Raw genomic sequence first — 13,507 nt, 5'->3', positions numbered from 1 at the left:
ACAAGCAGCAAAAGTGAGAATTTTTGTCAGGGAGAACGCAGAAGTCGAGGCTTTAGAGAGGGGGAGGGGCATTCAGCACCCAAAACAAACCCCAGAAGGAGCACTGACGGTATTAATTCTCCCTTACTGCTAAACAGACTCGGTGAGATAGGTGAAGCTGCCCCGGCAGAAGAAAAACCTTCGAGGTTTGTCTGCGGTCACGCAATGCCAGGGACTGGAGTCCGGGTCATGGTAACGTCCTTTCCTAATTAAGATACATTAGCGGTAGGTCCCGTTAAATGCAAACCGCGAGGCCCCGGCCGCAGAGCTGCTGTAAACGGCCGAGCCCCGGGGGGCAGTGGGGCCTCCACCTGCCCGCCGAAAGCCGGTCCGACTCGCAGGGAAGCCGGGAGGGGACAGGGGATGCGTCCACCGTCGCCCGCCCTCCCCCTGCGGCTGGCGGGCAGCGCCGGCATCCCCTGGGCCGGGCTGGGCGGCGGGGGCGTGCATTTAAAGGGAGCCGCGGAGCCAATGCGCAGGAAGGGGCTGAGCATGTGGGGAGGTTGTTTACACCAGCCCGGCCCCGGGAGCTTTAACCCGGCCGGCGGCGAGGCGCGGAACGGGGCTTTCCGGACGCTGTGAGTAGCGGAGTGGTTGTACCGGGCATCCCCTGCACGGCCGGACACCCTCCTTCCCTCCCCCTCCTTGTACCCTGCCCGATATTGCCGGGGAAAAAAAAGCGAAAAAAGGCCAAATAATAATAATAATAAAAACCCGCGCGCGGGAGCGGCAGTTCCCGCCTGGCCGGGCCCGGCCGCGCCTCCCCCGGCTCCTCCCCGCCCCGCCCGGCGGGGCTCCAGGCCGGGGCCGCCGCGTACGTGAGCCGGCTGCGGCAGGGATACGGATTTCAAAACAAGCTGCGGCGGGGGAGGAGGGCGGGAGCCGTGCCGGAGGTAAGCGCCGAGCCGCTCCGGGCCCACTCCCGCAGTTCCACTTCGGGGGAGGCAGCCGGCTCTGCCACCCGCTCTCCGCGCCGGGTCTCTGCTGTCCGCCGGTGCGAGCACCCTGCCGGGCTTTGTCCCGTGCGTGCCTCCCCCCTGCCCGGGGCCGGCCCAGGGTATGTACACCCTGCCCGGTGTTTGTACCCCTCCCCCCTCACCGACCGGGTGCATGCTCCGCCCCCCGGCCTGCCCGGTGTGCCCCCCCTGCTCTTCCCCGTGCGTGCCCCCTGCCCGCCGCAGCCCGCCCTGCGCACACGTGCCCTGCCCGGTGCCGCCCTCCGCGGCAGGCCCGGGCACACGCCTTCTCCTCCCCTGCCTCTGGCCTTGCCATCTTCCCCACGTGCCGTGCCAGCCCGCACGGCGGCGGGCCCTGTACACGCAGGCACGCACACATGCCATGCATGCCCTGTCTTCTCCTGCACGCTTGTCTCAGTCCCCATGCAATGGTTTCAAGTCACACTCTGCCGGCACAGATCCCAGAAAGCTGCAAACTCCCGCCCTTTCCTTCCTGGCTGCCCTCGCTGCCGGCACGCACCGTCCCGCCAGTGCCTGGGGAAGTCGCTCTGCCTGCACCGGCATTCCTGCCTGGACCATAAAAACCATTTTTAGGCAGGAGGGCGTTCTCCGAAAGCGTTTCCCTCTGGAATCCCCCGGCGTGGGTTAGGGTCGGGCAGCCTTTGCTGGTGCTGCCAGCGGGAATACGGTGCAGCCCGCGGTGACACGTCCGCGGGCGTAACGCAAGCAGTGAGCACTGAGGCGGGATTAGGAGGAAACTCCGGGAAGGCGCCTGTTTTGTATTAGTGCCTGTTAGGGTTAGGTCGCGGGTGGGTTTGGGTCTGTCTTGGGGTCAGTAGGTCTGTTACTTCTTTTTAATAAAGTCCCAAGCTTTACAGACCGCTCCATGTGAATATCTTGTCACAAGTGCCAATAGGCGTGGGGCCAGAGTGCGGTTTGTAAAGGGCTTTGGGACGTTTTGGGATGAGAAGTGGCTTTTTGGAAACCACAGGCTGCAAGAGAAGATGAAAACATGGGGTTTATTATTGGTTATTGCAGCTTTTGGGATCTCTTACAGGATGGACTTTGTAGTACAGGTTGCTGATCTGTGGCATTGTGGTCTGCAGCAGAAGTTAGGCTGGATTTGAGGAAAGCTACTCGCACTTATTCCTAAAAAAAAATGGAGTGTGCTGTAACTGCACATTCTTTGGAGAAGGGATTTGTGCTGGTGGTCCTGGTTTGTGCAGCACCATGGGTGCACGAGTTGCATTTCCCCCAGCAAACTCTGGACAAACAGCAAGCAGGGTGAGCGCCAGGGCACCCTCCCCACTTTGTCATGGCCCCCTGACCTTCCTGCTTGCTAAATGAAACATTCCTCATTTGCCAAACAAGGCACCCGCTTTCCCAAAACCTCCGCCAAGGCTTTGCTGTGCTGGTGGCAGCAACACCGGTAGGCACAAGGGCTGGCGTTTTCCCCGGCAAGAGCTGGAAAAATGCCGTCCAAAATATACTCCCGGCATTGAAGCAAGAAATAATCTGGGATCTGTGCCGGCTCTGACCCCTGTGGCGCGTGATTGCTAACAGCTGGGAGGGCTTGCGGCGGCCACAGCAGTGTGGCCTCCCGTCTCTGCCTGTACCGCTGATGCCCTCCTAGTTCTTGCTCTTCTTGCTTTGTGTTTTGGGGCATGGGTAGGGAGGGAGAAGGATTTTTTGTGTTAGTGTGTCACTCTCAGCTATGGGCTGAGCATCAAAATGGGGTCTGGCATTCAAAGGTCTACTGGAAGCAGATGTGGCTCTTAGGCGGCTTTTGGGAGGGTTTTCTTCCCTCATGGTTGCAAGCGCGCCTCTCTCCTTCCCGCTCTCCCCCTTGGACTGGGGGAGGAAGGAAAGGGAAGGCAAAATAAAACCACGAAGGAAATGAAAAGCAGCTTCCCACCTTTGGCGTTGCCCTCCCCATATCTGGCCGTTGGCCAAGTGCTGCATTCAGACTGGTGCGCACTGACCGTTGGGGAGGCAGCAGAGATTCAGTGCTGTCTTCCATGCAGTGGTGGCACCAGCGTTGCCGCATTGACGCCCTGAGCCCTCAGAGGGGCAGTTCCCAGTACCTAGGATATCTGAGAGCGAGGGTTTAAGGTGATGTGGGAGAAAATGTGTGCTGGTGGTTAATGCTCGCAGAGGGGCTTTGCCGCAGCTTCACTCTGGGATTTGAGACAAACTGTCATGTCACCCTGTCAGCGCTTTTCGTCTCCTTTTGGATTGGAAAGTCTTGTTATGGGCATGTAGATCTGGGAGCAGAGCTGCTTGGCCAGGTCACCCATGTTCATCACAAGACATGTATCATGAGAAAAAAAAAAGACCTTATCAGACACAGCGGTCCCAGGAGCATCCCCCAGTGATGCCCGTGTGCTGCAAAATCTGGCGTATTCTCAGGCAGGGCAAGATGAGAGGGAAGCCCAGGGAGCAGCCCTGCTTGGCTGACTGCTGCAGCCTCAGATCCTGTTCTGGTGGGAACATGGCAGCGGTGAAGTCCCTCTGCACTGTGAGCTGGCAGCCCTGGCACGAGGTGCTGTCTATGGCACCCCTCCATCCTTTTCACACCCTGTCCCTCTTTCCCTGCTCTGTTCTTTCGGCTCCTAAATAGCTGTTAATTTTTGACTTGGGGACAGTGGGATTTTGGGGGAGGACAGAGAGAGCTGAGCTGAATAATATACAGTTATTCATACAACTGCTTGTAAATCCTGGGTGTCCTTTGAAGTGGGACATGGTTTAGAGTAAGTAACCCTTCCTGGGATGGCTGGAGATCAAGAGGAGCAATGAGCTTCCCTTCCCTTGTCAGGAAACTTCTCTCATCCAAGATAACATGCAAGACAGTGCTGCGTAAACCAGAAAACCCCACTGTGTAAACACAAAATAATGTGGCATCTGCCATTAAAACGCTGTTGTTTCATGACAGTGACCCTGTGCAAGGAGGAGAGGGTCTGGGCACAAGTGCCTGACAGCTTAGGGTTAACCCTCTTACACAAGTAGCAGCTCCTCAGACTTGCACTCCCAGTGTCCCAAGTTACTCTCCAAACACACCCAACAGACACCCTCAGCCCCTGGCCGGTTGGGTGACGCTCATTCACAAGCCCAGGGAGGGTGACAGAAGTGGTGGGTTTGTTGTGGTACAAAAGCATGTGGCTTTTATGGTTCACCCCAAGATGCAGGGCTGCACCAAGCCTCTTGCCTCCTCTCCCTCCCCAGGCACCATCCCCTTTGGCCTCGCTGCTGTGTGCGTCCTCGCTTCCTGTGCTCCTTGGTGTTGCAATGGAGGAGACATTGGGAGGAGGATGGGGCAGAGGAGGACAGTGCGTGCTGCTGGGGCCATTGGAATTGTCAGAGCAGGATGAAACATCTGTCCCCAGGCCTGGATGGCCTTTGCTTTTAGGGAAACCTGTAAACCCTTTTTTCTTCTAAAACAGCAGTAAAATCTCCAGACACAAAGAAATAAGCCAGGCCCTGGATAGGGTTGCTTGCAGAGCTACACTAAGAGGAGGAAAATCTATGTTAGGGGAAGAAGGGGAGGAAAAATAGTTTACAGGTTGCACAGAGGCAGTTTAGGACGAAAATGCTCCAAATTGTTCCTTTTCTAACAAAGCAGGGTAGGAGGATGCTCCTGTTTTGTTGCCAGATTGACCCTGGGAGGGCTGGGCATGAGGTGCAAGTGTGGAGAAACCTTTTGCAAAAGCACAAGAGCTCCAGAAAAGGGGGAAATGGGGATGCCAGCTGAGAAAGGGCACTGCCTTTTGCTGCCAGAGGGTTTTTGTCTCCTGCTGGGGCATGGGCAGGGGAGATGTAGGACTGCGCTGGGCACAGGCCCAAGTCTAGAGGTCAAGGTTGAAGAGCACCAACAGCGGGTTTTAGCGTGATGGAAGGGAATAGCTGCAGTGGCCTCTGGAGCATATGCCAGTGTTGGTTCAAGAGGCTGTCCTGACTGTGTCCATGGGGTTTCCTTGGAGCTGGTTCATCCCTTTTTTTTGGTTCTCCAGAGGTATTTAGGAATGACCATAAAGACAAGAGCTGAGGGTGTGGGGTGGGATGTTCAGGCATGCTGCTGTCCCTGTGTCCCCAAGGGGTCTTGGCGTGTGGAAATGCTGGAGCAGCAGAGAGCTGCTTTCTCTTCTCCTGGGGTGGTGGTGGTGGTAAGATACTGGTTGAGCTTCATGGTCCTGCACCACAGGTAACATCCCTATGTCTTTCTCTTCCGCAGGGTGTCCGACATGGCAAGTGTGCTGTCCAGGCGTCTGGGGAAGCGCTCCCTGCTTGGCACCCGTGTCTCCACCCCTGGTGCCTTGGCTGATGGGGTGCTGGTGGCCACCCAGATCCCTGGCTTGCAGACTGACCTTGGCCGTCCATCCACCTATGCGGTACCTCAAGAGGATGGATCCTGTACACTGTTAGCAGAGGAGAGCAGTCAGACACCCAGGCTTCCCAGTCCCAGCTGCCAGCAGCTCTGTGCCGGACAGCAAGTACGTACGGAGGTTCTCGGTGTCCTTAGCTGGTAGGATGTGCTCTGGTGGGTGAGAGAATTCCTGGGGCTCTCCAGATGCAGAGTGCATTGGGGATCTGCTATTACTGAGAGTCGTTAATAGGTGTTGGTGTTAGTGCTCATGTCCCTGGGCATGCCTGGTGGATCTCTGCTTGAGCTGGTATGGTCCAAACCCATCTCTTCCCAGAGATGTCTCCAATCCTAGGCAAAAGTGGGTCTCCAGGGAAGAGGGTGAAAAGACCTGATGCTTCCCTCCAGCATTCTCCAAATGTCTAAGGCAAAGGGAGATGGCTTTTATATATTCATTGACTCCCAGGGGATTTATCTTCTATGAACGTGTCCTATCTCCCCATAACCCATGTTTACATCTGAAGGGAAGTGGCAAGGAGCCCCCTTCTACTGTAGGGTTGAGGGCTGATGGTATGGGATGTGTGGTGAAGAAGCTTAGGTAAGACTGAGGTGCAATGGCTTACCCAGAAAGAACATGTAGTCCTGCTAGATCCCAACACTGGTTGTGCTATGGGCTCCTGAGGGCCATGCCTTGGCCAGGATGCTGCCTGGGACAGGGAGCAGCACTCATTTTTGATCGCACCAGAGCAGTTCCTGCTAATTGCTGGCCAAGCAACAGTTTTCAAGGAGAGCTGCGAGCTGCTAACATAGAGCCTGTTTCTTGGCTGCTACCTGCAAAACTGTAAAACTATTTCTGGGCAGAGCTCATGAAGTGGATTGTAAATAAGGTCCCTGTTTGGTTTTCTGGCTCCTCCTGCCCCATGTTCATTAACCACAGGACAGTGAGAGTTGTTCTCTCCTATGTGCTCCACTGTGGAGGATTTTATTTGCTTGCTTTGCTGCTGTGAACAGCATAAAACCAGTAATTGGGTACCTATGCCAGTGGTTGTAAAGCTGAAAGAGATGCTGGCTCCTTGTGCTGTGTGTGGTTCATGGAGAAGTCTTGCTCGTTTTCAGAAAGCAAGGTCAGGGTCTTCTGTGTCTTGATCCTTGCACTGATCACCGTAACCGTGGTCTCACCACAGGCGCCTTTTTCCACCATGGTGTTTCTGCTGGAGGTCCCGCCTGAGATGGGCTCACGTGCTCCTCCCCAGTCAGGGTATGGGGGGGTGTGTCCATCCCGTGTTGGCTGCTTGGTACAACACCCATGGCACTTCCATAAAGAGATATTCCTATAAATAGCCAGAGACACATGTAGTGTCTTTCAGCCAGATACATTTCCACTAACAGAAATAGGTTCATGGATGGTAGTGGTGGAAAACTGCCCATCAGGAGGAGTTTGGGACTCTGAAGAAGGGCATGAGGTGAGGTTTGCACATGTCCTTCCACTGCCTGAAGAGTTGAGACTGGAGGAGCCAAGGCGTGCATTCAGGATCGCTTCATACGGGAAGCCTCTGTTCCCCTGGCCCTCTATGCCTTTTAATCTAAGTACGTTGCCAGGGTGTGTAATAATTGTGGGACTCCTTGCAGTAGGATGGTGTGAGAACAAAGCCAAAGCAGACAAATTCATTGGAGAAAAGTCCACCCAGAGTCACGACACTCAGAGGTGGTTGATACTGGCTCAGGAAATCCCTCAACTTGGGATGGACAGTCAGGGAGATTGTGTCTGGGAAGAGCACTTCTCTGGGTGGTGGGGTTGCGATGAACCCTGGCCAGGCCTCTGGTTTCTTGTGAGAGCAGTCCACGCTCTTCATGACAGGCTCTGACTTCATCCTGAAGCCCTCCGTGGCCCCTTCTGCTGGAGAAGGAGGAAGAGGGGGAATTCTGCAGCAGGCAAAGGCTTGCTTGTGCTGTGGCAGGACATCCCCCAGCAGCAGCAGGGCAACGGGTGGCACCAGCAAACCGCCCCTCATGTCATTTTCAGGTCCTTATCACCTACAACGGGCAGGAGTGCTCTGGCCTTGTCGAGCAGCATAACCCGCTGAGTGACAAGATGAAGGTGCTGCTGCCAGATCAGGGCTTGCAGGCGTGCTGGAGGGTACAGGATGTGCGGCCGGCCATGCTCCAGCCCTCTACCCTGCCTGCAGCTGGTGGTCCCACCCCTGCTGATGCGTTGCAGAGATCTGTGTCCAGCAACATCGATGTGCCCAAGAGGTTCGTGCCTTTGGCTGGTGGGATTTCACTCAGGTGGGAGAGAGGCTCTGGGCAGCTCTGGCAGTGTTCACGCTTGGTTTTATGCCAACAGAGCAAGTGGTGATGCTGAGGATATATCTGCCTTCCCAGCATGGGATTATCCAAAGCATGGTTAAATTTAGGATTAAGGGGATTTTAATTTTTTTTTTTTTTCCTCCAAATTGGAAGAAAACATCCTTCCCAGTGACTTGAAAATGAGTCAGTCTATGGAGGGAGGCAGTGGGAGTGAACCTGTGCTGCTGCTGCAGGTTGGTGCCCTTTGGGTGCCCGATGGGTCATACCTGGGGTGTTTCTCTGCATTTTCCTTGGCACATGTCGCATCTCTCCCCTTTTGGTGCAGGAAAGCTGATGCTGCTGTGGAAATGGATGAGATGGTGGCAGCCATGGTGCTGACAAGCCTCTCCTGCAGCCCGGTGGTGCAGAGCCCTCCCGCTGGTGAGAGCAGCATTCCCTGTGAGTATGCTTTTAAAAATACACATATATATATATATATAAAAGAAAAACCATCTGAAAGAAAAGGAGATGTGGAGAAACATGCTGAGCCATTTGGATCTCAGTGCTGGGGCTCTTGCCGGCTGCTTTTATTCTTTATTCCTGTTATTGAAGAGTTGCCAGCACTGCGATGGTGCTGGGCTAGAGGTGGCTGGGGAGCAGCACCAGGGTCATGGCAGAGCCCACAGGTGTCAGCACTGCTTTGGGGCCGAGTGAGCTGTGATGCCTCTGGCAGCATGGTATGGGTAACCCTGCTCTCCACAGCCGTCCCAGGGGACCTGGGAGCCCCGCGCAGGAGTCCCGCGCCGGGGAGCACCGCCCGGGCGCTCCTTTTTTTAGAGGCAGTTTCATTCCCGAGGGGTCAAATGCAGCCGGCGGGATAAAAATAGCTTCTTGGAGCCGTGGGAAATGTGCGTGCCCTAGTGCTGGCTGCTCGCTGTGTGCTGGCTGTGCCCGCAGGATTGCACTGATGCCAAGGAGCATGGGGAAGGGAAGCAAGGGATAAACGACTAATAATTGGGAGCTGGCACTGAGCAAAAGTGCAAAGGCTTCACCTTGCCAGCTTTTAACAAAATAAATCATTTTAGGCAAACTGCTGTTGTAAGTGATCCAGGCTCAGGGCTGATCTCTGCCCTGGGGGGCCATTGGTTGGCCCTGAGCTGATGGTGGCACATGTGTCCCCTCCCTGCAGCCTCACGGGCAGTGTGTGATCCATGGAAGGAGAGTGGTGATGTCTCGGACAGCGGCAGCAGCACCACCAGCGGGCACTGGAGTGGGGGCAGTGACATCTCTACCCCTTCACCGCCCCACCCCGCTGGCAGCCCCAAGTACTCCAGTGAAGGCCTGAGCTCTCCCCAGGTGGATGACGGCTTTGAGACCGACTCTGACCCCTTTCTCCTTGATGAACCCGCTCCACGCAAGAGAAAGGTACTGCTGCTGTGGCAGGGGGTCCCAGCACCAGTGGGGTGGCTCTAGCTGAGCCGGCGTCCTGTAGAGAGGATGCTGCTGCTGGGCAGGGAGTGACATAGGCTGTCTCTCCACCAGAACTCGGTGAAGGTGATGTACAAGTGTCTCTGGCCAAGCTGCGGCAAGGTCCTGCGCTCCATCGTCGGCATCAAGCGGCATGTCAAGACCCAGCATCTTGGGTAAGGCGAAGATCTTCTTAATCCGTCCCTGAGCACAGGTCCTGCTGCTGTGTAATTTGTAGTTCCTGCAGCAAATATCCCCAGTGGCAGAGATAGTGGCCTCTGTGCACTGAGTTTGGCAGTTCTCATCCATGTTACAAGAACCACTGTTGTATGTGTCCTCACCTTTAGGTAGCCCAGGGCTCTTGAGAAGGTGTGGGAGCCCCATTTGGGCTCTGGGACTGCTCAGCTTGGGTGTGCATTTTTTTACGGGGAGAGTTCAGATCACTTGTGAACCGTGGGCAGATGCTGACAGGCACCAGCTCCACTGGGTTTTGCGAGGGATGCCAGCCAGAAAGCTGTGCCTCCTGTGGCCATTGTGTCTGGCGTGGGCACCCATGTGCCAGTGTGGTGGCAGCTGCCTCTTTGGCATTTTGTGTTGCTTTGTCCTGATCTCTGAATTCCCCCGAAATACGAGGTGGTGAGGCTGTTGGGATCACTTTGCTGTGCTCCCCTACTGTGGGTCTGTGACACTTTGCACCGCAACCTCAGTTTTCTCATGCTTTCGTCCATATTCTCCAGTGTGGGGTTTTTTTTCTGTCTTGCCTTGCAAACATGAACACTCTGGGAAAGGCCAGGATAGAAGGGCTGCAATGCAGTGGGCAGCGCTGGACTGCCATCCAGTGCTGGCTGGATAAACATGCTGGGAAAATAATCAAAAGGACTTCAGGGCTGTTTCCTGCTGGGTCAGCTGCAGGGCTTCATCTGCAGCTGTGCTAAGTGAGCTCGATTAGAAATGAGCAGGGGATTTTCAGTCGTGCCTGGTCAATATGCCAGTTTTTTAAAGGCCCAGGAAAAGGTATTGATCTTCCTTGGAAGTGTGAGGTGCTGCTGCAGAGGCATTGGCTGTTGCTGATCACAGCTGATCTATTATTCTGGGGTCTTGAGAGTGGAGCTGCTCTGGCTGGGAAGGCGCAAGATCACTCTCCCTCCAGGAAGTCAGGGGCCAGTCACCTTGATGGAAACAGGGCTGCCTTTTCACTGACGCTTCCCTTTCCTCCTGGCAGGGACAGTGCAGACTCTGACCAGCGGAAGCAAGAGGAGGATTTCTACTACACTGAAGTGCAGGTGAAGGAAGAGCCAGCACCAGAGGTGGCTGCCACCACCAGCCCCATATCCACATCTGCCCCCATCATCATCCAGCAAGCCCTGGCAAAGCCAGAGGCGCTGCTGGTGGAGCAGCCAGTGCTGGAGCCCGCCCTGGCCAGCAGTGCCCTAAGCCAGTCTGCCCCCAGCTCCTTCTGGCACATCCAGGCGGATCACGCCTACCAGGTGAGCTGGTGGCATCTCCTGGGGATGGGTCATCTCCTGAAATCTTGGCAAAGGGCAGGTCATGATCCTGGTTTTGCTGCAAGTCCCCGCTGCAGCAGGGACGTTTCATTGCCACTCCCACATTGCCACTCCACATTGGAGTGGCTTTGGTGCCAGTGTAACAGCATCTAGAGCCTGGCTGCCCTTCAGCCCTTGAGCAGCCACCTTTGTTAACGCCTGATTGAGTGGTTTATGTGCTCCTGCCACAGCTCTGAGGACAGGGTGAAGCTGCTGGCCTCTGCTCCCCTGCAGTTACCCCGTGCTGGTATGCAACACGCCCTTCTGCCGGCAGATAACCGGGGCTGGAATGCAGCTGTGCCGGATCCTGCACGTCTCTGCTGCACACTTGTTGCAGAGGGCACAAGCTTGGAGGCACAGGAAATCTGGGCATCTGGAGTGGTGGCCTTGTGGGCACCCTGGGCCAGTGGTCCTCATTGCAGGGGCTTCTTGAGAGCAGAACACTCTTCTGGAGCTACCAGCTAGTGCAGGGACAAGGTATATAGATCCATAAGTTGCTGGTGTATCCATTCTTGTCCCAGGGAAAGGATGTGATGTCCCCTGTGTTAGCAGGATCTAGCACTGGAGGAAAGCTTGCATGGGGATTTCCATCCTGCGCCAGGGCTTGTGGTTTGTGGGTGCTGTAGGCTGCTCTTTGCAGGGAGATGAATGCCTGTGGGCCACACACAGGAAGGGGGGGCCCCTCAGGCAAATGCTGATCCCTCTTTTCCCCCACAGGCATTGCCCTCGATCCAAATTCCAGTGTCCCCTCACATCTTCACCAGCATCAGCTGGGCCACTGCCACCTCAACCCTCCCGTCCCTGTCACCGGTGAGTCCTGCATGTGTTTCCCCTTCATCCTTTTGGGGTGCAAGGTTGGGCTAGGAGATGAAGGGGGACCTTGTCTCTGCTTTATCACTCCCCACTTTAAGCATCCAGATTCAAGGACTAGGGACACATCTCCCGTTGTCCTGTTGCAGCACTCAGGGGCTGCACAGTGGGGGGACTGCATCATTCTGCATGCCCTTTAACACCCGATTTCCCACAGGTGCGGAGCCGGTCACTCAGCTTCAGTGAACCCCAGCCACCAACACCGATGCTCAAGTCCCACCTGATAGTCGCCTCGCCGCCCAGGGTGTCTATTGGCACCAGGTGAGGGTCCCTGTGGACAGAGGGGAGTAGAGATGGAGCCCATCAGCAAAGGGGTCCTCTCCTGCAGCTCTGCTGAGGTGTACTGGAGCGATGCTTAGCTACTGTTCCAGAGCCTTACCCCTTCAATACATGAAAGTATCTGCAACAAGTTGATAAATGTTATTTCTTGTTTTCCCCCTTTTGCAGGAAAGTCCGTGGTGAAGCCAAAAAGTGCCGTAAGGTTTATGGCATCGAGCACCGGGACCAGTGGTGCACGGCCTGCCGGTGGAAAAAAGCCTGCCAGCGCTTCCTGGACTGAGTGCAGCACCACGGTGCCGCGTTCCTCCCCTGCTCCTACCCAGGAGCACCGAAGTCCCTCACTGCTGCAACCAGGGACCTTGGAGGTATCTCTTGCAACCCCAGAAGACGCCTCCAGAGCTGCCTGTAAATTCCTCCTTGTTTATATTGTACATCTGCTGGTTTGCTCTGTTTTTAAAAAAAACATTTTCCAACTTTTTTCTTTTTTTTTTTAAACCTGGAGAATATCTCCCTTTGTACAGTAAAAGCTGGGGCTGGGAGGGAAGGAAGCTGGTTCCTCAGGGTTCACGGGAGATTGTAGGTGATTTGGGGACCAAAGACCTTCCTGCATTTACCAGATCAGCCCTAAAATTTCCCAAACTGCGACAGCATGGCTGGAGTGAGGCATCAAGGCAGCTTTCTGTGTCCTTTTACTACCTATAGAAGTGCAAATCTCTTGTACCCTTTAAGGGAGGGGGTCTGTAACGATTCTAGCTTTAAGAAAGAAAATGCCATTGGGTTGCTGCAAGCCAGACGGGAGCTGTTCTTGGGACAGGGGTTGGAGAGTTCTTTCCCCACATGCATGTGGTCTTTGCTTGGGTCACATCACATGTGTGGTTTGAGCCTACACATGTCTCCCGTCAGTTCCACTGACTGTCGTTTTTGCAGATCTCTTGGGAGGGGGGAAACACCCAAACCACTTTAATCAAGAAAACTACGGAACTTTTTAAGGCAAAACCTACATTTTAGGCTTTGTAAGTCTGCTTAGCTCCATGACAAATCCAGGTTGTGGTGCTTGCCGTGTGTTTCAAAACAAGGTTGAGCAATTTTACTCTTTTGTAAATTAATAATTCCACCAGTAAAGGCAGCTGGGAGGACTGGGAAGGCCAAACACTTCAATATTGGCTTTTAAATCCCATCGAGCCTTGAGGGAGTCAGTTTTTTGACTTAATCCTTTAAAAGCTGTATTTACCCAATCGAAATTGCTGGTGCTTTCTTGTCACTGTTGCTGCTGTCTCTGCTCCATCGGCAGCACTGGCAGCGCACATACTTGGTGTCAGACTGGGATGCATGTGGCCCTGGAACCAGATTCCCCGTCACTGGTTTTCTCCCCTCGCTGGGACTGGCAGCTGCTTGGATTTGTATTACTTTTTTGCTGCGTTTTTGATAATCACAGTCTCTAACCTGCAGCCATCAAGCCGAGAGCGGTCCCTGCACTCAGCTTGAGCCCGGGTTGGTTTTAAGGACCCTGCCACAACCCAACTTTCTTTACAGAAGTGAATCAGGTGGCTGGGAGAGTCTGGTATTGTTCGCAGATCACCATGAGCCCTGCTGCTGTGAAGGGATCAGATGGGCAGGCGAAGTGGGTTGAGATCCATTTATATGTATTCCTGGTGCTTGTCGATGTGTTTGGGTATTTTTTGTTGTTCGTTTCTACTTCTGTACATGTA

General features: G+C 54.8%; 1 protein-coding gene across 1 annotated transcript; it reads left to right on the top strand.

Moving 5' to 3' along the window:
* Positions 1–510: 510 nt before the first annotated feature.
* Positions 511–12,875, top strand: ZNF395 (zinc finger protein 395; the record flags this gene model as incomplete). Its single annotated transcript, XM_080615828.1, has 10 exons — positions 511–617; positions 5,224–5,482; positions 7,376–7,605; positions 7,985–8,097; positions 8,828–9,063; positions 9,181–9,281; positions 10,328–10,592; positions 11,367–11,459; positions 11,677–11,780; positions 11,967–12,875. The coding sequence occupies 10 exons, from the start codon at positions 511–513 to the stop codon at positions 12,076–12,078; spliced, it is 1,620 nt and encodes a 539-aa protein (XP_080471954.1). The 3' UTR covers positions 12,079–12,875.
* Positions 12,876–13,507: the final 632 nt, after the last annotated feature.

Source organism: Psittacula echo (assembly GCF_963264785.1).
Source record: "Psittacula echo genome assembly, chromosome: 4".
NCBI classification, from domain to species: Eukaryota; Metazoa; Chordata; class Aves; order Psittaciformes; family Psittacidae; genus Psittacula; species Psittacula echo.
The sequence above is the reverse complement of the archived record's forward strand: the minus strand, read 5'-3'. Positions and strand labels throughout refer to the sequence as shown.